Source organism: Acanthaster planci, linkage group LG05 (genome assembly GCF_054643075.1).
Source record: "Acanthaster planci isolate LZ-2023a linkage group LG05, COTS_SCS, whole genome shotgun sequence".
NCBI classification, from domain to species: Eukaryota; Metazoa; Echinodermata; class Asteroidea; order Valvatida; family Acanthasteridae; genus Acanthaster; species Acanthaster planci.
Window position 1 is genome coordinate 10,499,318 of NC_141781.1, and position 27,590 is coordinate 10,526,907.

Here is a 27,590-nt window from a genome sequence, read left to right on the forward strand (position 1 = left end):
ATGAGAATTCCTATTGGTGACTGTAAATTTTGGATTGGTAATAAGGGATTCAGGATCAGGGATTCTGAATTTATAAAGACTGAGGATTTGGATTGGGGATAGGGTTGCAGAGATTCAGGAATGAGGACTAGGATTGACAAAAGACAAATTAAAAACAGGATAGCTGACTACTTAAAAATACACTTATGGGTAATTCCTGAAATTAGGGGTCCAAAAATGTGACGATTGGTGTCCCTGTTTACATCCGACCTTTGTTATTTGACATGGAAATATCACCGGAATTGATTTCAAACTATTACTATTAGTTTGGCAGGTAAATTTGCATGAATTCATCATTCTTGGAAATTACAAAATGTGTTCTGAACTTACAAAATCAGATGTCAGACTTGACAGGGACACGAAAAAAATGGACCCCTAATTTCGGCAAACACCCTTATAAGGCTAATTTAAACTCCAACCTTTGCAGCTAGTAATAGGAAGTTTTGAGTATCACATTAAGCTCAACAAAACTTGGATTGAGAACCTGTCACATGGTATTTACATGCCACTCAGAATTTTGATTGCCGACTAACCGCACCAGCCCCATGAGCAGGTGCAGCACTCACCTAAGTCCCGTGTATCAACAGGCCTCATAAAATTAAACAGAACCGAGAGGATTGAGTACTGCTGTGCTTCAACTTACAAAAAGACTGATTTCAGCTGTCTCGATATTGACATCTTCCAAGACAAAGTGGACCATGCCTTCGTCTGAGGAGGTGAGCGTCTGGTTGTAGATCTCCACCCTGTAATCGGCCTTGGCAGTTACCTTGACCTGGATTCCTGGGGCAGGAGAGCCGTCTGGATATTCGACAGAAATCTAAGGGGGGGGAGGTAAAGGCACGTACCGAGCTAAGACATTACTCCATACCCTGTGTATTCAAATCTACAGAATTTTTCACAGGTTTTATTCACCGGCGGCGGAAATGATTTTCATAGTGCGGGGGGCCAGTCGTTGGACCATCAGCAGATGCTTTGTGATGTCAGCTCAAATTTCACAAGTGCAGCAAAGCCCAACAGAGAATGCAGTCAGCAAAACCTATTCAACTAAGTAACTTCTTTAAAAACACCATTCTTTCCAAAATTAAGTTGACAAACCTCTCCCACATTTGACAAATTTCAAAAACTGACGCCAAAAATTTGCTTTATACTGCATATGCCTCTGAAGTGGGGTAGGTTGATATGGTTTGGGGGCAAAAAAAATACTTCTGCTTCCGGTTTCCCCACTGACCCTACGTTTTTCGGCAACCCTGAAGTTTTTACCAGCAAGTTCAGGAGAAAAACAACATTTTTAAATGAATTCTGTTGTGTTTTCTGTCTTCACAAAACACCTCTGAACAATCTTTTATCATGTTGAAACACTCGTATTTGTATGTTTTCCTACTTAAATTTGCAACCTTGGAAAATAAACATCCGTTATTTGTGTTTTGCTGTCGCAGTGGCAAAAACACATGCACAAAGCTCAATGCATTAAAGCAATGCTGCACTGATTTCCTCCGCACCATGCGCATGCTAAGGAATGCGTGATGGAAATGTGACGACCAGTCTATATATCCCGGTCATAATAGCCTTGTTACACTACACCGCAACGGAAAAACATCAACGCTGCAAGAAGATTTCTGCAGGTTAATTTACAGAACTTGGTCTCTTGTCTATGTATTTATTTCCTGTGTTCATGAGTTTACTTAGAGGTTGTTTGGCTCATGCTCAGAGAGAGCGTGTTTCCACGAAGATTTCCTGCTGCAGCATGAGGTTTATCACCCACCCATCTGGATACCTCTTGCATGCTCACCACATGATACATGGCCACTGTTGGCCAGATTGCCGTTGTGATTGCCTAACTAGTGTTGGCCACAGTGGTGTGAACTGTCCATAATTCTTTAAGAATTGTCGACTGTAAAACTTTTTTACACAGAATTAAGGCAAGGTTTTTGTGACCTTTCTGTGACAATTTTGATAGCTTTCATCCCCATTTATGCCACTCAATCAGCACAAATCAACCAAAAAATCCATTTGCCAACCTACCAACCATGAGAGGCACGTAATTGGCAGCAGAACTATCTCGGGGGCCTTACACATTGCACACGCACAAGGTTTTTCAAAACTGTGGGGAAACTGGGCAAGATGTAAATGTAGTGGTCACATTTTAAAGAATGGGTGCCAGTATTTAAAGTTTGGGAGAAGACCATCAGGCAGCTTATATAGGTTAGGAAAATTTCTGTGGTAATACAGCAAAAGGGGCTGATCTAAGCATTACAAGTTAATATTCATATATGGCATGACAAGAAAAGGGGGGGGCAAGATAAAAGGGGAAGGCAAGATGAAGAAATCAAACACCAGACACGCTTGCCCGGAGAACTTGGACAAAGAGTCTTCAGCTTACCCACACATCAAAGGGCATGCCTGGCTTGAATGTAGACGGTGCCTTGAAAGACAAGGCCAATGGCTCTGTAGTGACAATACCGGGTTTGCTCAAAACTGTCTCAGAGAGAGTGACACCTGAAAAGCATCACCGGGAACATTCAAGTGAAGTGTCATGCTCACTTTGGCATCAACTCTAGGCTGACACATACATGACTACGAATAAATGACCGTAACAACAAAACCTATGTCGGATTGATTTGAAACTTCCCAGATGTACTCATTACAATTTTTTTTTGGCATATCCAAAGAGTTTAAGTTTAGAAACAAATTCAGCATGGGACACAGACATGCCTGAAAAAGGGGGAGGCACATGTGGAAGGACCGAACAGGATTCTTTCAGCACAGCAAGTTCAGCAATCCGGTAATTCATTATTGCCTGTTGGCAACACACGAATGGGACTGGTTCTGCAGTGAGCACTGTGCCCATTCGGATGAAAACTACCCGATGATACCATGGAATACAGACATGTAAACCCAAGCTACATTACTTTTGTATTCTTTCATTCGGACCAGGGATTCGTACCTAGCTTGAGCAAATGCTGCACAGAGGGCATGGCCGATAACAGTCGCAACCCCAAAGACAACATATCTTACAAAGGGATGTGTGCTTGAAGAGGTTAGCATGGAATTTTATCACATGCAACATTGATCACTCATCCATATATGAAGACTGTTGTCTTATGCAAGTTAAATACTGCACACATGTAAAAAATTCTTTCAATGTTGCTTTGCCCAGTGAGGAAATGGTGGCTTACAAATACTCTATCTGTGATACAAAGCTAACTAATGACACAGTACAGTGCAACCTAAAAGTTGTTGGAAAAATAGCAATTCTACTGAGCTTAGCATTGTAGAAAAAAATTACCAGTTGCATCTTCGGTGAAATTGACATCCACTTGGAGTCTGCTGTTCCAGATGTTATATTCACTGCTGTTGAGGTATAATAACTCTCCAGGGACAATGATAGTACCACATCCAGAACTGCCAGTATCCTGCTCAAAACGGGACCAAAAATATACACTTTGATACTTCAAACTCTGCAAAGCCGTCAGGTTGGGTAGTTTTTTAACAACTCAAATGAGTCATTTTAATTTTGTCCTAAACAGGATAACACCATCTTCACAAAACAATCTCAAGAATGGTTATACCAAAATTGCAGATTTCATCAGACACTTTATACTCTTGGAGTGATTTGGCAGAACGAACCTACATGTATTAAACTCGTGAAAATCATCACAGCAGTCTTTTTTTTTTTCCGGGGGGAATTGTAGTGCACAGTTCACTAGCACACTCTTAGACTGAAACATCACGTACAACTTTAACCTGCATGCCTTCCCAAACGACAGGTATTTTAATCACCGCCTCTTCAGGGCGAAATCTGGTTCAAATTCCATCACCCCTGAGGAGACGACACAGGTGTCTGGGAAACGAATAAATATCAAAACCACGGTTTCCCCTTATGACTTTCCAAATAAAAAGACATGTTCTAGACAGCGTCCAAACATTATCTCTGAAATCTTGAGAAATGGCCCTATTTTCAAAATCCACATCAGAAATTGTTGTCTATCAGAGCTCAAAGAGCCATGAATTTGCAAACTAATTACGTCAGGATCTCAAGAAAAAAAAACTGAAGCCAAAAATTCCTCAGTAATTATGGAGAAGAAAACATTCAGGCATGAATTAATGGAGGACCCCCCCAAACACACACCAAAGATTGGAGTAAAGAATAAAATAATTACGGTGTTAACCAAAAAAATGGCATTTTGCTACGTGTAAAAAAGCATAAATGTCAAGTACTGTATTACCAATGGGCCCTCCTGTCTGCAAAAAAAGAATATAAAAAATGGTGTGCCCCTCCCCCCAGGAAAATTCCTGGATCCACCACTGAAATATGGCTGCATGGCCATGAACATTTAACTTCTGAGCACTTAATGTTTGAGGGCTTACTGAATGAAGTTCCCATGGTGAGTGGCCTTGGAGGCTGGTGAGCATGTAGGGAAAACGATCAGAGAGGCTACAGCCACTCTGTTGGCGTTGATGGTTGATTTACGGGCAAGGGGAAACTCTGGAGAAGAGCAACCTTGGACAGAGTTTTGCCAAGATAAGTACTTGTGGGGTACACATTCAGCATTGAAACTGTAAGCCCCAACCCCCCAAAACAATAATTTTACTTCCTGTTTCTGGAACTGCCCTATTTTGACAGAGCAACCCTTACTTTAGCGAGGAACTGGGTAGTAAAGAAAGTAGATTTAAGTGCGGAAACGTTCAACAGACTTATTTATGCATGCAACTTGTACAGTTTAAAATGCCATTTATTTTGAAACGTGCCACCTGGTCTCTCTTGCTGCTATTTTTTAACCAGCTAACGTATGGCTGCACACCAATCAGTAAAAAAAGGGATGAATAAATTGGCTTTTTCACAACTCATAAAATGTAAAATATCACAGTATTACTCTGAAAATTAGAGAGAAAAAAATGAAAATTAAAAAAAATTGAAAAAAAAAAGGGCAGAATAAAACAGGCAAGTATACAGAAGACGCACACCTGGATCTTGACCATCACATCCTCGTGCACTACAAGTCCCCTTAAGTGTCATGTAGTTTTGAACACAATGTGCTCAATTCAATTTCAACTGACCGCGCGCACTAATGCGCAATATCTTTGCAACAGAGGAGATTGACACACCCGAATGGAAGGCAGATATTGAATAATGCCCTTCATTAATAATGGTCCTTATAAAATCAAAGTTAATTTTTTACAATTTATTTCCACTCCGACCGTAACGAGGTTGACCTTGGTGCTGTCCAAAGAGAAAGGGATGGGAGGCACTGCCCACTTACGGCCGACTCAAATCTGAGGACTGGTCTCCGCTCAGAAGAACTGTACCACCAACTGTATTCTTCTTCAGTGGTGATGTCGGCACTGTACGAGCCCCTCACCGGCTGCCCATAAGTGTACCTACGAACAAGTTCAAAGATGGGACAAACCTGGTCATGAGCAATGCGCGCAGGGGACAGCTCCACAAGACAGCTGCCCAAGTGCATGCCTGTGGTGAAATTTATATGTAATAGGGGTGTATCACTATTCATATAAAAAAAGGTGAAATAAGTTGGTGATCAATGTTTGGTAGAGAAATTTCTCTAACAGTGGAAACATCTGTTTTCACTAATAATAAGCATCTGGTTTTGTTTGCACTGGAGTTCACAAGAGCCATCACCTTTTACCTTCTCACAAAACCTTCTCAGACAAACCTGATGAATGTGAACTATTTACAAGGAAGTGAACCATACCTTCATAGAGGTTAGCCTATTTTGCAAATTAAATTACATTTTCGAGGTTGTCTAATACATTTCCTGGCCCTAATTATTCACAGGAATACAAGAAGCAGATGCTGGAGTACTGCCATGAGTGTTACCAGGATTTTATTAGGGGGGGAAGGGGCAAAGCACTCACCAGCAGCAAACTGATAACCCACTGATTGTCAGGGTCAGTCCGATTCAGAGTTTGATTTATTTTCAGAGCCAACTGGTCATATTCATTCCCTGTCCTCCCTTTTTCCATTTCTCTTGCTCACCCTTTTTGTTTTATTTCCTTTCTTATTTATCTTCTTTTTTTTTTCAGAGGGGTATACCTTCCCCCTTGCAATGTCCACGGAGGATTGATGAATAACAGACAATGCAGGACTTGAATGCAATACACTTAATATACCTTCTCCCGATAACAAACTTCAGAACAGAACTCATACTCACTTCAGTCACTCACAAACTATTCCATCACAATTTGTTATAATTGCACTGAAAATAGGTCACGCTTCTGCAATAACTGACACAAGTGACTACTGCAACATTTTCCTCTCACATTTCCGCTGAAATTATGTTTCCAGACGCACTGGCTTCGGAGGAGCCACTTCCAGCAACGGGGAGTATGTAAATATATAGGTGGACCACGGAGGTTACTTTTACACTGCTTGTTCGATTTTAAAACTACCCGACTCCCACAAGACATTTCTCACGGTACATTTAACTGCGTGCAGGAATGGCAGAGAGACAAACAGCCATTACCTTGCACAAATGCGAACCTCAAATTCTTCAGCATCGGTCAGGATGTAGGGTGGCAGGTCAGCCGTTATCTCAAACTTGGGGAGCACTGCAAGCGACCATCAAATGAAAGAAATACAACCAAAGTCATCAATCATACTCTGTACAGAAACTGCTTTGCTCATCTCAAATTACATGTACATGAAGTTCCCTTCGGTCTGTGCAACTTTCTGGCATTCATTCAACATACAAGCATATAAAACCCTGACTAGCACAAGCAGATTCTGGGGGGGGGAGACCTATTCACCTATCTTACCCACAATTTCCATTGAGTGAATACATTCTTGAGAACTATTTTTCATTTAACATGCCACTAACGTTTTTGCAGTTTTCAGGTATACTTGTATGCAAGCTGGAAATTTATGCACAAGTATTTTGAAAATGCAATTCCTCCCCCCCCAACAAAAAATTTTTAACTTTGAACAAAGGTTCTCGTAACAGTTTTGAACAAATTGCAGAATGTGAGAGGGTGATTTTCCCCCTTTTTTGGAAATTTAACTGTTACAGAAACTGTTCAGCTGTTCTTAAACTGTACGAAACAAATCATAAGGAATTAGAAATCTAAGCTTGATGTGCACTTAAAGCAGACAAATCTGCTTTCCATCTGTGTAGAAAGAACTGGTGTCCTTCAGTTTAAACCAACTGGTACTCTTACATAATTTACAATCATACTGTCCTTGCCATCTAATGATCAGGTGCCTAAAAAGGTATTCCTGCACAAAATCAAGGCCAGTGTAATTTTCTTTTTTTCCCCAAACCTACTCAACTCAATGGAGATTCAGGCTGGGATGCCAAACTGTGGGCCAGAGGGTATGTAGCCAGCTTGGCTAAACTAACCCTCTTCTTGTCTCAGTATCAACCCTGCACCCTTGAGACCAAGTCTAGCTCAACCCGCTGGATGTCCAGTCTTTTTCGTGGGCTAAGAGTCAAAACATTTTTCCAGATGTGGCCCCAGGAAGCAAAACCAATAATGTGATAGGGACCGTGGTAACACCACCTTTTCAAAGCCACTATAATAAGGTCTCCCACTTCCTTCCTTTAAGGCTGTATTTTACAAGGGAGAGCTTCCTATAACCTTTCAGTATGACATCATATTGACCACCTTGCACAAGAGGATTTCCAGTTTCACAACTGTACCACAAATGCATGAAGTTATTCCAAGGCCCATTTTAAAAAATTGCCTACTGAATACTTTGACAGCTAGGACTGTTCTAAGTAATTTTTTCAGAAAACTCAATTATCAAATCTCTCAAAATTTATTTTTGAAATCAAATGTTTGGAGGTGGAAATAAGTAACATAAAAAGATGACAATTTCACTGAGACAAAATAACATTTCAAAAGCATATTTTAAGGTGTTATGAGTGATCTTAACAGCAGTTGGCAGTTGAATGCATACATGCATACCCAGCAACAGGACCCAAAATTACTTTTCCTTAACCCTAACCCCCAAGGGTATACGTAAAATCATATTGAAATTGGAGGATTTGGGACTGTTAATGAGTTTTTCTTTGTCTACTTTCTGTGATGAGTACAGTTTGTTTCAGCTCTGGCGGGAAAGCCTCACGGAAGGTCAATTTGATTACATGTATTTAGTTATTAGAGCTGCATAAGCCCTATTGATAACTACGGGTCGGAGAGCTCAATGAACCTCATAGAGTTCGATGAATCTCTTGTCCACAAACACTGCCCATCACTTTCTATGGGAGGCTTAAAATTGAAAAAAATCCCCTTGGATGGCAACAGCTTTTCCCTAAAACTACAAACGAGGACTAAAAAGGGAGGCGATGTCATTGGGCATTCGGTAGAATACACTGATTTGTGTCTTGGTAGCTGTCTGAGATTTTGGTTATACTTTGAGATTATGGCCAGCCATGCTGAGCCAACTACTTACTGCCGGTCAAACATACATCTATGAGGTGGTAAGAGAGGCCAACGTGATTTTGTTCACGTTGACGTAAAAACAAAAGGAGATAATGTTTGATTGGTATGTTGAACACAAATTTCTGCAGGGCTCAAACTGATCATCCTCACCATACTCGTCCACTTTGAACATCCTCTCGATCCGTTCACCACCCCGGACGTTGACAATTTTCCATTCTCCGAGTGGTGGGTCCGAGCTCATGGGAATTTCCAGATCAATCAAGCCGTCCGGGCTGGATTGGTTCAGCCACTGCACTACGCGAATGCCTGACGGTGTCTCAACCCAAATGTCAGAGGTCTTATGGGAAAACAGTGCACGAAAAACAAGGCTATTTTGTTAAGCGCTTGCGTGTACCAACAAGAAGAATGAGCCTCCCCATTTATGACAGTATCTATGGCTGCATCCGAATCTCTTGTCTAGAGCTAGGTCTAGGTCTTCACTCCATTGGAAATAGACCTAGCCACAGCTCTGGAAGCCCATTTCGGACACGGCCTAAGATGACAGATGCCTTCCACAAAATGAGAACTAACAAAGACATCCATGATCCAACTGTGTAGGTAGTAGCAAGTAGGCGAGGAAAACAAGCAAAAATACATGTAGTTGAACAATGGACAGAGAGTCTGAAGGAAAAAATTATACTTCTTCCCCCAAATTACCTTCAATGAAACACAGCTTTACTTATGATATCAGTGTATTTCTAGCATTTTTGGAAATTGAAAGGCCAACCTTTTTTTTTAAACTTACTACTGACAAAAACTTACCGCTGTTTTATCAGGTTTCAGGTCACTGTCCAATGTAAGAACCCGAAACATGACTGAAAAAAAAATTAAAGAAAGAGGTTCTCCTGAACAAATGGCTTTGTTGCAAAACAAAACAAAGGAAAAAGGAATATCCTGTTGAAATGTACATCTTCAAGAATAATGCACACTGACAATTGGTTCTATTTGAAGTAAAAACTGGTTGAGGGAGAGTCTCACAGTTACTGAGTACAATGTGATGGGTCACAGCTATTCAGAAGTCATAAATATTTATGCAGGGGTGCTTGAAGTTCTTAACAGAGTATTCATGAGTATTCTAAAGAAACCTTAATTCCAACTATAAATTAGTCGCTCTGCAATTGCTTGCCAAGAATTAGACACCACTTGTTTACATTAAATTCAAGGTGACCCCACATTTCAAAACCAGACTTAAGTAGGTAACTTTATATGAAGTGGTGGAACATCCACTACTCATATTAAGGATAGTTCATGAACGTCATGGCCCGTAATGAAAGCTATATGCAGACAGAATTCCGACGAAGGTTCACTACAAATGGGGAGAGAAATTGCCAATCATAGTTACCTACTTCAGCCTTGATTTGGAATACCAGATTTTAATTGGTCGCTGTAAGCAACCAAGAAAACAAAAACTTATTTTAGCAATGTTAGGATGAATGAAAGATTGCACAGACAAACCACTATTGCCACGAAGCTCATTTGACCCATCTTAATTGAATATCCAAAGTGTCACAAGATAAAATCAAATTAGACAGTTCCATACCAGGTTGCCCCGGCTTATAGATTGGCTTATCCGTCTGCACATAGGTCTCCGACTCCTTCTTGACAATGGCCACCTTCTTCTCTGCAGCGAGTTCTGCTTCAGAAGCAGAGAGCCTCTTCATCTGAACCTTCAAGGTGACCCTCTTGGGGGACTCATCCAGGGTTGGAACCTGAACACAAGTATATCAGCAAGGTTTAGGCGAGCACAGAGTGCACATTTTCTGTAGGGTTCTGGACGGCAGGAGAAGTGTGCCAAGGTAAGAAATGCTTGTGGACATACGTGATACAAAGTGGTACTGCTAGGAAAGTGTCATTTCAACCTCTTGGTCAGTGTGCTCTGACACCTGTCAGAAGAATGCATATTTCTGGTCGTTTCTCGAAAGTGAACTCTTGTTCTAGTTAATCAAATCACTGACAATATCACATCATTTAATATCACAGCAGGGACGGATCTAGCTTCCAGGAAGGGGGGGGAGGGATTGATGGGCATACTAAAGGGATGCCTTGCTAAGGGGAACCACTGGAAATCGATGTAATTGTTTAACTATAGATGGATAGATGGACAGCGCAATCCTCGTCCAGGTGTTGTTTTTTTGGGTAAGCCTACTCATTCTGCATCATTTCAGTGGTAGTTCCATTTAGTCCACAGCTGAACGGGGGGGGGGACGATCTGCCTCTGCACAGCACTTTTGAGGCACACAGCACTTAACAGTATCTGTCATTCAAAGGCACTGATACTGTTCACTGGTTCACAACTCCTGAACATTCTCAAGACCATCTCAGTGTAACCAACCAAATTCTGTGCACTGCGAATTCATTTGATTACGTACTTCCTCACGTATAATAGGAATTTCTTCCTTACATAGCCTGTAATGTCGGTGCCTAGCCAAGCATGCACAGGTCAGGGCGTGGTGCAGCGCCAAATTCATGATGGCCATTCCTGCACATGGCTTCGTGAGAGGAGTCACGTAGAGTGCTGTTCTCTCTTCTTTTTTTGTGTTCCCTTAGTTTGTATTTCTGAATGGAAAAGCTATTGCTGCATCATTTTAGTCCTCATGTGGCTGTGGCAGACGGCAATTACGTCATGCAGGACTAGATTCTGGTGAGAAAATTTTTTGATATTTTCTGTTCTGAGCCCCAGTTAAAAAAAAATCTTGAGAGCAACCGGCAAAAACAGTCCAAATGAGTTTTTGTCCATTCTCCCACTCAATTGGTCACATTAGCTCCCTGAGAAGTACACAAGCCCAATGCTGCCATTTCAGGTACTAAGGGCTAAACACAATGACCATATCTGCCCTCACAGGAACCTGATTACCCCTGGATGGTAAATGGCACACTGTGGTAAAATGACATGCTCAAGATGACAGCACGTAACCACCTACTAGAATTCAAACCTTGACAATATGATCTGAATCAACAAACCGGAACCACAAGGCCACATTTTCCCTTCAAGGCATGCGTGTACTTTATTCACAACGTAAAAGCTTCAAATTTAAAGAACTACGTCAATTGGCAACACGGTATGCCGGTTACAAAAAAAATTGGGACAGAATCCTGTACAAATTGTTCTAGAAGTAAAGGCAGTGGAAAGACAGTTGCCTGAATAGAATTTTATCATCTTAGACAACAGGCTTCCATGTTTTCTGATTCTGCACAGAAGACAGTTCTTGAATTAGTTTCTCTTGTTCAAAACAAGTTGGGATAGTTTGGGAAATCAGAGTACCAGTTTGAATATTTTGCAATGCACTGAAATGCAGTCAGACATGCAGTTACTGCTCATTCTAAGTTCACTCTCACCCATTCAATTTCTGATCGACCAAACTAAAAAAATGACGGGACCCGGGGCCTCAACTTAAAAGTCACTCACCTCTACTCTGGAACAGGTGGTCTCAAACTCGACGTTAAATGGCGGGGCCCTGGAAATCTCAGTGACGTTGTTCTCCATGAAACTCAGCATGACCTCGACCGGTTCCTCAGCATCCTGGATGGTGATACAAATGGACTCTTCCTGGCCCGCGAAGAGAACCTTGGGTGAGATCACCAAGTAGCCAAAGGGGTATGGTGTGAGCCTGGACAGCGAAGACATGAGAGTGGGATTGCCTGTTTTATGGCTGTGATCAAACTTCAGTGAAATTTTCTGTTTTATCTTACTGAATCTTCCTTTCCCATAAACAACTGCCCACCTTTTCCTTCTTTGTGTCTTCTTTGAACCAACCAACCTGTCTTTAAAACTGCACAAGCATGCAGACTCAGAAAATAGGCACCAATGACTAAGGTGATTTTCCATCCATCATTTATCCTACTGATGAGACTTAATGCGAGTTTTTTCTCTGGATTACCATATATGAATGTATAATTTATAATATTCCCTGTTGTCCTTTTCATTAAATTTCAGAGATCTCTTGAATGAAAGACTCAATTTAGAGCCTGATCTCACAAGGCTCGCACCATTCTTCATTCTCAAAACGGCACAATAAAGTGACCTGCTTCAGTATACATGCACATGTACATGTACCAGTATTGTTTTCAAAGTACCAGTGCACATAAACCCATTTTATAACCATTATTTATTGACTGTGGAAGGCTACACTTTCTTATTGGAATTATAGTAAATGCAACTATGATAAACTGCCTGATAACAGAAGGATTTTTGACCCATGCTGAGGGTACAGGTTGCAAATGTCAATATTTTCTCAGAACAACTTTACCTGTACTTTCATGATGATAAACTGGGGAAAATAAAGCCCTCCCAACTAAATCTATAGCACGTTTTCTTACCTGTCATTTTCTGTTCAATTTTTAATGGGTGAATATTTGGGGAGGAGTGTCCAAAGATGATGACTCCCAAACACAGTTCTGAGAAGTGAATGCCTATTCTACTGCAACAAGGAGCAATTCTGAGGGGCCCAGTTAATTTTTTGAAACTTCACAGAAAGGCAACTTACAAGCATGCACCCTGTCCAACCTTTACAATGTGGGGGCAGGCAAATACTCTTTGAGAGTTGAGAGCCAACCCTTTTTGGCCTTTTTTCCTCTGGCCAATGCAACGTGAAGTTAAAGGTAGATCAGTTTGCTACATGTAGCTAATTTGAATTGCACAGAGTATTCCTGCCTGGACTAATGCATGATGATGCAAGAAGCTGTTTCTCCGGGGAGTGTGGTGCCAGGTAGCAGTGCAGTGTGAGGCCTTCCTGTTTTGGACATTTCAGGAACTGCATGAGCCTATACTCCAAACAAGGAGCCCAGAGGTCAACAGCCCGTGAAATTGGTTTCTGCTAGGCTGTCACAAGGACAACTCCAAAGGGCAACTGAAATGCCTTGGGGAGGCAAAGTCACTTTGGGCGTGGCAATTAACCAACCCACAGTCAGGCAAACTGAACTCCTTTCAATTGCCCTGCACAGAATCTCAGATATCAGTTATATGTTTAGGCAGGATTGAATGAGGCCTACCTACAGGTAAAAACGTGTAAAAAACCTTGTGGCTACCTACAATTCCACCCCAGCTGCATGATTCTCGGCAATTTCCATAATTGGCAACCACCACAAACCATTTCCTGTTGTAATCCCCACTCAAATACATGTACAAGGTCACTTTTCTGTAAAGCCAATTTGTGTAAGTAAAAAATAATTTTTTCCTTATCTTCAAAGCTCCCCATAGCAGCACAAAGTCTTCATGAACAATGAAAGCCACTCCCACATCCTTAGAATGCAAGTGTGTGGTGGTCAGAAGGTCACATCTGTTGCATAAGGCTTAAAAACTTCATGATGATACACATCAGTTTTAGTCAGTAAGCTTCTCATGTAGTGTGTCATGCTGTGGCCGGTAGAATGACGGACAACCTATTCAATTTCCCACTTCAATTCCAACATAGGCCTAACTGTCATAACTGTATACTCTGAAAATACTTTTTTCATTTTCCACTCCATAGCAACTCCATGTTTATAGCTGTCGAGTGTCCTCTTCTAGGTGTGTTAACTACAAACGTACCTACACAATTTTCCCTTCCCTCCTATCACTTGCAGTTTGACTGGTAACCATCATCTATCCACAGAGCAAGGAGACAAAATCCTGTGGAGACTGGGGAAGTGATAATTTTACAAAGCCCACTTGCATTTTTTTTTCACTTTCCAGGGCCACCCTGTCTGATTTCAAGTAGGAAAATGTGCCTATCCAAGAAGTGCGAAATTTGAGACGGGACAGAACTTGTGTCTGAAGAGAGTTACATAAAGGGAAGATTTTGATGAAACCCAAGACCACTGAGCCTAGACTAAACACAGCAGGAATTTCTACCTCCATGGTTGTATGTTGCAGCACAGTGAAGGTTGTCTTTACCAGCATTGCCAGAAAGTACTTGTAGGTTAATGGTTATGCAAGAGCAGTATGTTTATAACCTCCCTGGGGACAGCAGGAAATTCTATCCAATGAGCAGCATATTCTGATGAAGGAGTAACGATTTGCTCTTGATTCAGAATGTAGAATGAACACTGTATTCACAGACAGGCAGTGTATGCAGAATTTCTTGGGGAGGGAAAAGGTATGCTTGGAACTACCCAGGTACATTAAGCAACTCAATTGTTTTGTGGACCTTACACACTTTTGTGTAACCATCCCCCACTCCCGATGGTGGACCTACCAAATGTGTACACATACTTTTGAGTTTTTACCCAGAAGCCTTGTGTAAACTTGAAATTCTATTTTGGAAAACTAAGAAAACTTTTTTAGAAGTTACACTTTAATTTAATTTTCAGCGTGGTGGACTGCAGAAAATGGGAAAAAGTGATGGATTATGAGTTTCATTTTCAGGCCACCATATGCATGTATACATGTCGGAAAGGTATGCCTGCTTCCTCAAAACTAGGCATCTTGTAATACGTACAAGGTCAACGGCAAAATCTACCATATGTTTAATATGAAGTATTTTACATTATGTGACAGACTAACACTGTATATCTTTACACACATCTGTGAGGACTTCGACTTTCCCATAAATATGCACATACTTTTTTATTTTGTTCAACCATACTTGGGATCCTCTGGTTATGTTGGAGGGGCGGAGTTTTCAGCTAGCTCCACTCCATAAACCCAAACGATCTTCAACCAGCCAAACTCCACCAGGGTTTGTTGGAATCTGTTGGAACATGTTCTGCACCAGTAAAACCATTGGTTTTATGTGGGATGAGGCATGCCACAAATAAACAGAGTCGGACTGTTTATGTGCACAGTTTACGATGTTTACTTAACGGTGTTTGGATAAATTTGGAAGGATGAGGAAGACTCCTACTACTAAATGCCCTTGTAGAGTCAGGTTGATGAATTCTGTAAGGTTACATGGTTGTAGTCCGAAAAATGCTCTAATTCATACAGCAACGGTAACTCTGAAGCTAGAGTACTGTGAAGCTAACAGACTACATGAACCATCTCCAAATTAAGGTTAACCTGGCCGGTTGTGTCAAGGTTGGTAAGAGCAGCTGCACTGAGTCAAATGACCCAAAAATAGTGGAGCTCAAGTGAAGAAGCAGTGGAGCTTGCCCCACAACTTGAATTGGGGCTGGTTAGCTCTGGAGCTAATTTCAAAGGTGGAGGTAAGTTGCGTTCAAATGACCATTGTAGGCAGAACTTGCTAGCTCCTGAGCTACCTCTTGATTGCCCTCTTTATCGCCTGAATTGACCATTCTGCTCATAGGCAGAGTTAACCTAGCCTGTCACTAATCAACACCTTGGGTGAGCATGTTATGGTCTGAATGTATAATTAAGAATTATGTCCTCCTCCTCCCCACGGGGGAACACAGGTCTCAAAACTCAAGAAAGCGAAAACGTGGGATCAAGGGGCCCTGACAGAATCCTGGGCAGCATATATCTGAGTCATCCCTGTATGTAAGAGGACGAATTACACAGAAAGAATTTTGTATCAGACTATCAGCATTTAGGGCTTTAAAAAGAGCACCTATTAATTTCAGGAGATTTCAGCAAGAAAGGGGCAAGTGCGCTTTAGTAGGGTGAAGTTGATTGTGTTTATGGCAGTGATGGTCGGATCATGTCCAATAAACAATTCTTTCTGAAATTACCAAGTTCTCTTGGATCAGCTGAATCAGTCGAGTGTCAACAAAAAATAGAAAATGCAAAGTTACATCACATAATGCTGCATACACGTAAACTCATGAAACTGTTTATCTACCTTGCCCTGCCCTGGAGTCCCTTTTTATAAAGATTAATGACTGAAGTAGGGGCAGGATAAACAAACAACCACTACAGGTGTGGGGAATTGCCCCTGTCATAAGATCTTACTGATTTTGAGCCGAACCAAGTTTTGACCAGCATGGAATGAACAGTATGTATTTCACAATCTTAACTTCTGTCATGTCTGTATTCAACCTCGTAACAGGTCAAGATGGGATAAGCCAACAATTTTATCCTCTTTTAACGATGAACTTGTAATCTAACCATTTAAAAAAATTTAAAGATCTTCACCTAATTGAAGTAACTGGTTCTTCTCATAACCCCACACAAACAAGAGCAGGTTAACTTCCATGGTGTACTGCAAACCGTCCATACTTGGTTCACCATGCATGTCCACCATGCAAGTGTCTATTATTACTATATTACTCAGTTCCATCATCCAACCTCCATCATGGTGGTTATACAACCTAAAACTGCAAGGTCTTTATTGGGACTACCAAACAATCATACTTTTAAAAGCAGCATTCCAAGCATGCCAATGCTTCCCTTCCTCCCTGGACGGGGACCACCACCATGGTCAAACAGAACCTAGTCAGACCATTGGAGGTAGGAATGGTCACACATAACACATATTATATTAAGAGATTCCCCTTGCCAAAATAATCAATATCGTGCTACTTCACCTCATATAAAATAAAACTATGATTGATTAAATATAGCCTCCACAAATTCTTTCCACTAACTCCTCAGACAAAGCCTAGAGCATTTACCGTGGTTAATTAATCTCATAATGTTACACCTCATTATATTTTCCAACATATCCAACCCCATCTCAAAATTGTTGCGACTGTTTCTACACAACTGACATAAGTTTCCACAACTATGCCAACACTTGCTACATGGATATAGCTTGATAGCTCAAACATGCCTGGGGTCCCAGCTCTATGCTGAAATAAATAGGGCAGAATTGTATGATTAATGTTAATGACCTCTAGTTGATTGTAAAGATAAACAAAGAAATTGACTAGAGTGGGATTTGAACCTGTGACACTGGCGGGGGGACCAGGGAGGGGCATTGCCCCCCGCCACCTATGAAAATGTTATTATTTTGCCTTCCCCCCCAATTTACAGGCCTACCAGATGAGGTACATTGCAACTTCAGAATTGTAATCTTTTTAGTCTCACGGTTGGGGCTTCCCTCCTCCCCCTCCCCCACTTACTTTTAAAACTTTTCCGCCGCTGTTGCTTACCAAGTGAGCTATCCAGCTCTACGTTGGTGTAGCTTTCCAATATTTATCAATATCTTTGTTTGGGGATTGTGTACTTTGGGACCCCCCAGTTTTTTCTCATTTTAATCTTGAAAAATGGGTAAGTCCCCCACAGAACAAAGGCAACACTCTTTATTGCACTGACCCTATTTTTTGAAATTTTAAATTGTAAATTGTGAGAAAATGTGACTTTCTTACTGATTAACTAGCCATGCAAATTTGAATACACCATGTGTCACGTGTTAAGTCACAGTTCCCCTCATAATTCCTTCAAAACTCAAAACCCTGCCCTTTTTTGGACAACCTCAACCCAACAGTTATTGAGCATGATGTCACAGTAATCTACTAAGGTGAATTCAAAAGTTCTCTTCCATTCTAGGAACAAGGTCCCCAATTTTACAATCCCCCTTTGTTTGGGGGCACTAGTCCAGTGGCATAACTAGGATTTTATTAGCAGTGGGGGTAACAAGGGGATCACCAGCATCTTATGGGGGACACCAGCTTTCAATGGTGTGTAGTTTTGGGGGAAGTTTTGTTAGCCTTGTTCAATATCCATTCATCCGTTTTTGCAGGGGGGGGCACCCTGAATGGGAGGGCATGTTCCCCTCCAGGCCGCCCGCAGCTACGCCACTGCACCAGTCAGAAGCCAAGTAACCTGAAACACCATGTAGGCTACTGCTATAACCAGTCATTAGGCCTATGCCTAAAGTACACGATTATCTTTATGTTATAACACAGGAAGTGGTGAACAGGGATCACTCGGGGAGAATGCAGCTTTTTTAACACAAATCATGAAGCAAACTATACTGCATAGGGAAACTGACTACAAGTGCCCACAAATGGTTATAAAGACGAACAAAGAAATTGACAAGGTCGCATGTTCGTCAAATCCCGCTCCAGTCAATTTCTCTGTTCATCTTTATATCATTATCATGATTACAGATAATATAATACAATTTTAGTAAAAACAACTGGAAATAGGTCGTTTACTTACTCATCCTCAGAATCCTCTGCATTAAACTGGGGCAAGCACTGAACAAGTCCGTGAAGAGCAAGAGAAGCCGCGACGAAAATGATCAGCTTCATCCTTTCTCGAGCAGTGGCACAAGAACCACTCACAGACCACCGTACCGCCTGGAAATCACGGCTTCAAGATTGGATCGTCGAAAAACTCACCGCCTTGTTCTCCACCTGAATGGATTCCAGAATCTAAACTGCAAGTCTGTTACAATGAGGATATGAGCAATGGTGTGCGAAAAACTTCCGAGATAAGAAGATATTCTGTGCCCAAATCCAGACACCTGGATTGCTGCACGGTGGGTGGACCTGGAAAAGCCTGACACGTGCTCGATCAGTGGATGCGTTTGTGCACTCGAGCATGCACGTGTAGTACAAGTGTGCCCGGTAACTTGTGCGTCAGCGGGCCAGTGCCAACTGCTCGTGATGTACATGTACATGTACGTCCTTCGCGCGCTAGGCTTTATGAATCTGCAGATTGGACGATTTCCTTCGTATTGCTTGTGTAACACTCCGCCAAAAGATGTATATCCACTTATCTATCATTTTTCATTGAAGTTCTTCTCACAATATGAGCAATTATTCAGTAACTGAAGAGCTATTTCTTTTATGTTTTTGATGGCCAATGTTTTCTAGATTTCTTCACTGTCATTTGAACGACAGAACTATAGCCATTTTAGGGAAATGTATTAATATTTAGATGTCCTTGATGGTGGAGCGGTCGAAAAAGTTTACAGATCTATGCAGAATTTGTGCGCTCGTACCATAACGACCTTTCTTACAATGATACGGTTGTATATTATTATATCCAACCCTGTGATGTATCAATATGTTATGTACACATCAGATTTACAATTCAGTTATCTCCGTGATTCCGTGTACAACATTCAAAACAACAACAAAACCAAACAAAGCAATATTTTCAAAACAAATAAATTTCCAAACGATCAGTTTGAACTGCTGGGAGCATCAATGATGAACATGCAGCACGCGTAATAAATGGAGTTCAGTTTGAATGGTTGGGAAAAGGCGGCAATGTTTTCCATTGGAATTATCAAATACATCCGATCTTTGCTCATAATAAATGAGAAAACCTCGCATTAATGCAGATGCTCTTTTTTTCTTTTTTCTTTTTTTTTTATTACTGTACACCAGTACCTGTCAGTGCCAAGCAGCTTAAGGTCAGGGTCTGTTAAGCGAGGTTGCTGGCACTTTTTTTATGGAGAGATGATGAAAAAAGCCCCAGCCCCCCCCAAAAAAAGGCCTTCAGCTGGTGTCACCTAAACTACTTCGTGCCAGTCAGCTGGTGACACTGTCTCTAATGGCCTACACGTATATCCGCTAATTGTTGGTTAACTTTTTTCTTATATTGGCCTACATGTATATCGTAACTGTACTTGGAGAGCTCTTCAGAATATGCGCTTGGTCAGAAAGTAGTAAAAAAAATCTAACAAACTTGCCATCCTTTTGTGGAGAAGAAGAAAACAGGTCCACCAAGTTGTATGGACTAATTCACGTCCACACAAGGTTCCCCATTTTAAAAACAGGTCTGGAGGCAATTTGGGATTATGGTCATTAGTAGCAAAATCAGAATAGTCAAGGTAACCGTCGACTAAATTTCTGCCCACTGTAAGTGACAATTTTCTTGCTGTTGGAAACGGTTAATAAATAAAAATAAATAAATAGATTCTTCGTACGAAAAAAAATCGTATATTTCTATACAAATGAGTAACTGTTGGTGTGAACACAAAGTTGGATAGAGCTGAATCCAGCTCTATGGGTGTGAGTTGTAAAACGTGTGTGTGTGGGGGGAGGGGTTTACCCACTCCAAACCAGAACATATAAAAAAAATAATAAAGGCTTCATGAATTTCGAAATTACAGCCCCTTGTTTTCTTTTCCAACAGTCCGTGTATTTTTTATTCAGAACATTTAACTGGAAATGTTTTTATACAAATCATTAAACAGGAAACGAGGAAGGAGTTGGGTCTAGCCGTGGTGGGCGACACTGACATGTGACTCAGGTGTTTAGAGAAGGAACAGACTGGTACGGTACCGAGACAAATAAACTCACGACAAACCATAACTGCGTGGGAGGTAAATTTAATTGCTACATGTTGAGGGAACATCATCACTGACTTACTATCCTTCGTCCACGGTAACATTAAGGACCACCACAACAGAAATCGTTAACGGGCTTCGCAAGGAAATTGTGTGGATACCTGTTGCGACTGACGGTAATAATATCTTCCTCATCACCGGAGACTGACACGACTTCCCAAGATGTTATGCAATGATCTTTCGCTTAAAGTCTGCTTTTCCTTTCAAAAGCTTGAGAAGTCGGTTTAGAGAACGTGTCCGTACTAATCCAATGCCAACCAATTAGTGTTCGTTTCTGAATCTGTTTCCAAATGTTTACATGTGAGAGATAGTTTCCTGCCATGTTTTCACCACTAAGTAAAATGGGCTTGCATAAGTGGCGAGCAGTTGCTCACTCTTTTGTCGAGTAGTGTTGCATCCGGCGGGTGCTCTAAATAAACTGACACTGGTTTTCGAAAAACAAGCCGATTTTACTTAGTGGTGAAAACATGGCAGGAAACTATCTCTCACATATAAACATTTGGAAACAGATTCAGCACGAGTAGGATGTGTGCGCATTACACTCGGGTGCAAGAGTATGCTCCCCTCTAGCGAGGTATACTCTCGATGACCCGCAGGTCGAACTATAGCCGCTCGAGCGCCCTGGAGTATATACACGTGTTAACACGAGTAGCTTGCTTGAACCATAGAGCAAGGAACAGACTTGAATACATCCACTGAGTCAAGAAAAGCCCGTTTTTGAGTTGAATTCAGCATTTCCCCAAGTAGGACAATGAATTAGGAAACACACTATCAAAGGCTAAATGAGAATAAAGTCGTACAAGCGCCAATTTAAGCAAACCCTGTCGGCAACCACTATCGAAAGTTACACGCAAGACATGTGACAGGAATTTTGTGTGGGGTCAAGTTCGGAGCACTGACACTACCGCAGCAGTGGACACAAATATCAAAACTGTAAGAAATTCCCACTAAGACTAAAGTGTCAGACGAGTGCTACGGGTCAACCCCACAAGCTAGTCTCGGCCGACCCGACGTCCTTCAAAGCGTTTGTTTTCGGTTGGAAATACTGCACGATTCGGTGCCAAGGTTTATGAAGAAAACTAACATACTGCTTCATCACAATGAAATGGTACAATTCACTTACAATGCTTGATGCTCTTTTAATTACATTCAATCACAAACAACCGACTCAACAGTCACGGCTAAAACAGTTCACTTATTAAAAAAAGAGAAACACAGGTTGCATTTAGCTCCTTTGTGAATGATCAAAAGCTTAAAAAAAAGTTACAAATATTTTCCATGCACCATTAAACAATCAATTCTAGGTTTCAAATAATCAGATTACAGTCAGGAATAACAAAGGGCACCTCTGTATCTGACCTCAACAACATTCGAGCATGAAATCTTGTGCAGCAAATAATATGTTAGGATACCAAGAGAGACACTACAGTAAATGAACCTAAAAAGGTGGCAAAAATTCATCTGGTAATATTAACACTAAACACCTTGACATAAAGACATTTTTCTGGAAAACTCAAAGTGGGTAAAATCATTGCTTTTCAACTGAAGATTATTAAAAGCAATTCTGTATTGAGTATACAATGTGGCCGGTGCCAAATTTTGCCACTTTAAGTACATATCTATAAAACTAAAAAAATCTTTCATCATTTTTATAAAAGATTCAAGCTTAAGTAAGTCCAATTCATCCTTGCTTCAAGGTACAAAAATACATGATCTAGAAATGAGGTGAAAATTGTTATAAAAGGTCTTGAATATGTAGAAAATGGACTTAAATGTCCAGTAAGTACAGCTAAAACACCATCTCAAACTGTACAAACTCAAATGTTAACCTACAAAAAGGCACAACAATGGTGCTTTCTTTTAGTGAAGGAAGTTTATCTCTATCAGATCAACATCAGATATCTGGTGCCAATGAGTTTTCTCTTTTTGTTCATTTATTGGTATCGAATATTTTTTTCAAGTTGATGGGAACTTTTTCAAATGTGGGGAACTTTTGTTTTTCTTACAAAATCTCATCTTGTGGTGAATTAATTATGATCTCACCAAACGCTGGTAAAAAATACAAATTTTTTTAAGGGCAGTTGCCACGGATTTGGACGAGTGCTTTCTTGAGTTTGGCATCATTCCTGATGGCAAAAGCACTGATACCAAGGGTGACTGCCCGACCTTTGCCCCTTCCGGTCAGGATGCGGTCAGACTGGCCCACGATGATGACACGCTCATCTTCAGGACGAAAGCCAAGAAGGGAGAGGGAACAGGTAGGAGAATGTCAAAATTGAAGCAAAGGAGATGAATGCATACACAATGCCATCAAAAAAGGGTCAAAACATCATGCCATGAACACTGGATGAACCACAGGAAAAGTTTTTTCTTAAATGAATTTGGAGGAACTACTTAATTTCCCTTCCTTCCAAAAGTGTGAGGGAAAAATTCTTGCAATTTAGCCTCACTCCTAGAAAGGCCATACAAGATTAATGTAAAAGAAATTCCCAAATGTTACACCCCCACCCCACATTTGTTTCTGGATCTGCCCTGGTCACGTTTTCCCTTTTGTTGACACCATGAAATATTCCCATTAGGGCTATTTAAAGCAGTGACTGAAGAAAGAGACACTGGTCTCTGGTGTGCACTTAAGTAGGCAAGACAAGCCATTAACTCTTGCACAAATTTTATATACAGTCTCAGAATAAAATGCAGACCACAAATCAAAAAAATGGAAAGATTCAAAGTGTCAATAGCCCTTGCTGTTTGAAAGGTTATTTCTCTGACCACAAATGTCCCGGCATATTGGAGGGTCTGACAGACCAAGGGCCATGCCAAAGATGTCTTTGCACGTCTGTTGACCCTGAACAGTTCCTGACATGGCATGCATGCTGCCCCAATAACTGTTATAACAATTAAGTCGCCTGGGATTCCATTGCCACAACACAGGTTTATGCATGGATGTATCCTGGTTGGTGAAGGATTACGAGTTGCCACTTGGTCAAGTGCAGGAAAAGATCAATGAGATTTACATGTATATATATAGTTTTGGGTAACTGTTTTCCCTGGCATGCCTCCCAGTTGGCGTGAACATGCTAACTTGACGAATGTTAAGAGTTAATTTTCTCCTCCCTTTTGGTGGCTAAATTTAAAAGCCAAAATAACCAGGAAATGAAGAGAAATCGCAAGGGAAACCTGAGCACCACACATGGGCAATACCTTTGCTACTTATTGGTCCAGATTTCCAGATCCGAAATGTACTGCGGCACAACTTTCAATCCTTTAATTTCCCGATGTGTTCTGGAGCAGGATTCTTCATGCTCATCCCAAATCACAACTTACCAGATACAATGGTGAAGCATGGGCAGGATTCCTCAATGTCCAGGAGACGAGAGGGCTGAGTCACATCTGTATCTGTGATGAGATCCCGCAGGAATCGCACTCTGTTGTCCTTGGCCTTCCACTTGACCACCATCACTGAAAGGCAATATAGACGGTTGATGTGTTAACCACCTGCTATTATTCCTGCAATGAAGTTGTCCCAGGTGTGGCATTCATTTTGGTCGAATAAAGTACTAATTTTTTTAAAACGAGCAAGATATCAACAACCAAAGTTCTACAAATGCTGACCTTTGGTGGTCATTTGTTCAAGATCTGTGCAACATTATTTACCGAATAGTCCTTTATTTCAAACTTTGAGACCATGTCACAGAGGGATATTTACTACGACGTGCAGACTAATTTGAACCTTTGTGTATGTACAAATCTAATAGGAATTACTCGAGCATGGGGATGAGTACAGACATTCCTTGACACTGCAATAGTGCATGTATACAGAATTCACCAGAGTGTGCTGAATTTCTCCATGTTACAAATTATCAGGAATGAAGTGAATAAAGATACAAGTGGATGACATACATTTAGTGCATTTTGACATTAAGACGCACAGCTGGCTTCTGTAGCATGGCTGATGAAATTGTACATGGAAATTGGGGTACACAAAAATGCTGACCTGTTGAGACAGTAACCCAATAGGCAACTTGTGGGTCTGGCAAAGGCATTACTTTGAGGAAAGGATCTGAATGACCCTGGTCAGAGTCTTGGTAGAATATCTCAATATCTGTACAAAATTCTAAGAGAGTACATTTGTTGAAAGCATGTTGTCAATGTCAAATTCCAAATGCGAGTGGAGCACAAATTCCACAGTGAGAATTGGGTATACCTTTCACAGAGGAAAAAAAAGCAATATTCTATCAGTGCGGTCTGAACCTCAGACTTTTCAAATATTTTCTAAGCGGGGAAAGATGCCCCAAATTATTTCTCTTGGTAATCCACTTTACAGACCATCAAGCAATGCTGCATGTTGCAGGTGTATTTGTCATCCGTCTCTTCACTTTTTACTTGAACAACAAAGAGGAAAAAAACGGAATTGTGAATTTCCGTTTGGTCTCTGGATTGTCACAAAAGAGGTGCAAGGACCAATGAACTTGTGGGGTAGTTAACCCGATTTTTGGATGCTCATTCAAAAACAGGAAGCAACACTCAGATCGTGGACTATATCTCCTATTCCAATGACAATAAGATGAAGACATAAGTTGAAATAAGTTCTGACAGACGACTTAAATTTCCCAATGGTGAAAATATTCTAGGAAAATGTCACTGGAACTCATATTGGGCATTTAATAGTATACATGCAGTTCACTGCAGAATGCCACATGTAAGGTACACACACAAGAGTAAGTTTGTTTTCGAATTAACCCTTACACATGAAAACAACAAAAATTGCTTAGGCTGTGGTAAGAGTCGAAGACAAAATCCAACTCTACCCATTACTGCACTGAAATTAATACTTCACACCTTACTGGACAGGTCTGCATGCAGTTGCATCTCAAATCAGCAAAGCATACATGCAGACTATGAAACTGAAAACAGAAACTTGTATGAAGACATCAGACAGTCATGCAGTAACACAGATGGGACACCGTTTAAAATTCTGACAGCTACATTGAAAAAGCTCCCCTGTGACATACTTCTGCAAGGGATGCTGAGTTTGTGCATTCTTGTCTGCTACAAGAAGGGGGTGCTCACATTCTAACAAGCCCTAACCAGGTCGTTCAGGGTGAGACAGCACACATACCATACTCTGCTTCCACAAGGTACGTGTATGCTGTTTTCAGGCAACAGAGATCTGTCTATTGTGGTTCAAAGCAAAACTTTCAGGGGAAAAATTCTACCCCTAACACAGCAATGCACCCATGTTACACAACAGACCAAAATGAATGAAAATGCCAAGTCCTTCAGTGCAGCTGTCTAATTCAATGCCATTTGTCGCGAGGCTCGTTTGACTCATCAATGCAAGGATTTCAGAGGACTGGTGCTGACATTTGTAGAGCAGTTTCTGCAACATGCTCATTCATGACATGAGACTTTGCCTTGGATGCAACAGCGACGTCTGCTGCAACTTGAAAGGTCACAGTCAGCCTAAGCTACAGTGGCTATAACCAGGGTAGAACTAACTTTCCAAGGGGACGCCTGGGCATGCATACATTTCTTAAAGGGGACATCAAAACAAATTACAACTATGGCTTGTACATTAGACTGTGCACATTACTGAAACTATGGGGGGGGAACATGCTCCGTTGTTTCACGGAGCTGACTCCGTGGTTCATCCATTGAATTTGCTTCAGTCAGCTGGTCGATACAAGTATATTCTAGGCTCACACTGGTTTCAAAACCTTAGTCTGGACAATTTTTTTCCCGGACAGCAATTTTTCATCTCAACAATATCTTTTTCCCCCCGAGAATTTGTTTAACAACTAAGACAAACTTGGAAAACTTTGAAACCTTAACAAACCTTCACGTATGAAGTTAATCTCGCCCATTTTTCCATAGCTAACTATTGTTAGCTATCCTGTTGGTCTTATAATATTATTATTTCTCCATTTTGTCTTTTAGGTAATTCAGATTACTGAATATTTGCAAATTTCAAATATAGGTGATTCCAGAAATTAGGGGTCCAAAAGTGTGACATTTTTGTGTCCCTGTTACATCTGACCTTTGTTATTTGACATGGAAATATCACCAGCATTAATTTCAAACTTTTACTTTCTGTTTGGCAGGTAAATTTGCATTAATTCATCACTCTTGGAAATAAAAATGTGTTCTGAAATTACAAAAGCATATGTCAGATGTGACAGGGACACGAAAAAAGGTGGACCCCTCATTTCTGGAATGACCAAAATACATTTTTATTGTACACAGCCTATTTGCTTATTTCATTCATTTCTTATTTGTATACATGTATATTCTTTCATATTTGTGTTTTCAAACATCTCTATTTTAATGATTTATATATTTGTTTAACTGTACCTTTCCTGTAAATGGCAAATTTTTTTTGCTGTTGGAGTTGGTTCATGAATAAATAGCTCAACTTCAGAAATGCTGAAGCTTCCCCGTAATTTTTTCTTTGGCCCAATGTACTGTTTTTTTCGTGAAGGATGATATTTGTAAAATACACAACCTGAACTGCCTAAAAAAAAACCTGCCAAGTAGACGGTTCAATGAAAAGTGAACAAAAAAATTGAAAAACAAACAAATATAATGGTGGATCTAATTAATGGAAGTCATTTCTTAGAAACTGGAGAAGAAACCTCCATTGACAGGGCACGGTTTACCATTCCAAATGTGAAAGTGGATAAACTTACTCATGTCTGCTTCACAAATGAGCGCCCTGATATCATCAGGAAGGTCGACCAGATCGGTCAGGCAGTATGGGCAATCTGTAGGCATCAATTGGCAGGGGAGATAAAAAATGTCACAAGGCAGTTTGGAATATTTCAAAGAAACGTATCAATGGAGTGGACTGTTGTAGTCTGGCTAATTGCTCGGCAGGAGAATTTGTATCTCCAAAACACTTCTCCCAAAAGTGTTAAGGGGGATGGGGGATCAGAGTGATAATGTATTTGACCAAATGGAATCTGATCGGCAAAAAGAAGCCTGTTGTAATAA

At 40.8% G+C, this 27,590-nt stretch overlaps 2 protein-coding genes across 11 annotated transcripts in view; both read right to left on the bottom strand.

The window, feature by feature from the left end:
- The window catches only part of LOC110981687 (alpha-2-macroglobulin-like), a 57,555-nt gene extending 38,627 nt beyond the window's left edge, over positions 1 to 18,928 (bottom strand). For 2 of the 3 annotated variants that reach the window (XM_087136947.1, XM_087136946.1), the window contains exons 1-10: positions 18,458 to 18,928; positions 11,885 to 12,086; positions 10,019 to 10,187; positions 9,241 to 9,293; positions 8,590 to 8,776; positions 6,522 to 6,606; positions 5,301 to 5,418; positions 3,326 to 3,452; positions 2,420 to 2,535; positions 683 to 856 (exon numbers count right to left, since the gene is read on the bottom strand). In XM_087136947.1, the coding sequence (XP_086993073.1) occupies positions 683 to 856; positions 2,420 to 2,535; positions 3,326 to 3,452; positions 5,301 to 5,418; positions 6,522 to 6,606; positions 8,590 to 8,776; positions 9,241 to 9,293; positions 10,019 to 10,187; positions 11,885 to 12,086; positions 18,458 to 18,549 (1,323 nt within the window). In that variant the 5' untranslated portion in view covers positions 18,550 to 18,928. The remainder of the gene's footprint in view (positions 1 to 682; positions 857 to 2,419; positions 2,536 to 3,325; positions 3,453 to 5,300; positions 5,419 to 6,521; positions 6,607 to 8,589; positions 8,777 to 9,240; positions 9,294 to 10,018; positions 10,188 to 11,884; positions 12,087 to 18,457) is intronic. The other variant, XM_087136948.1, reaches the window with a different exon arrangement.
- Positions 18,929 to 21,709: 2,781 nt separating this feature from the next.
- Positions 21,710 to 27,590, bottom strand: part of LOC110982623 (uncharacterized) — a 64,534-nt gene continuing 58,653 nt past the window's right edge. For all 8 annotated transcript variants that reach the window (XM_087136623.1, XM_087136620.1, XM_087136619.1 and 5 more), the window contains 3 exons: positions 27,287 to 27,361; positions 23,925 to 24,059; positions 21,710 to 22,823 (listed from right to left, as the gene is read on the bottom strand). In XM_087136623.1, the coding sequence (XP_086992749.1) occupies positions 22,672 to 22,823; positions 23,925 to 24,059; positions 27,287 to 27,361 (362 nt within the window). In that variant the 3' untranslated portion in view covers positions 21,710 to 22,671. The remainder of the gene's footprint in view (positions 22,824 to 23,924; positions 24,060 to 27,286; positions 27,362 to 27,590) is intronic.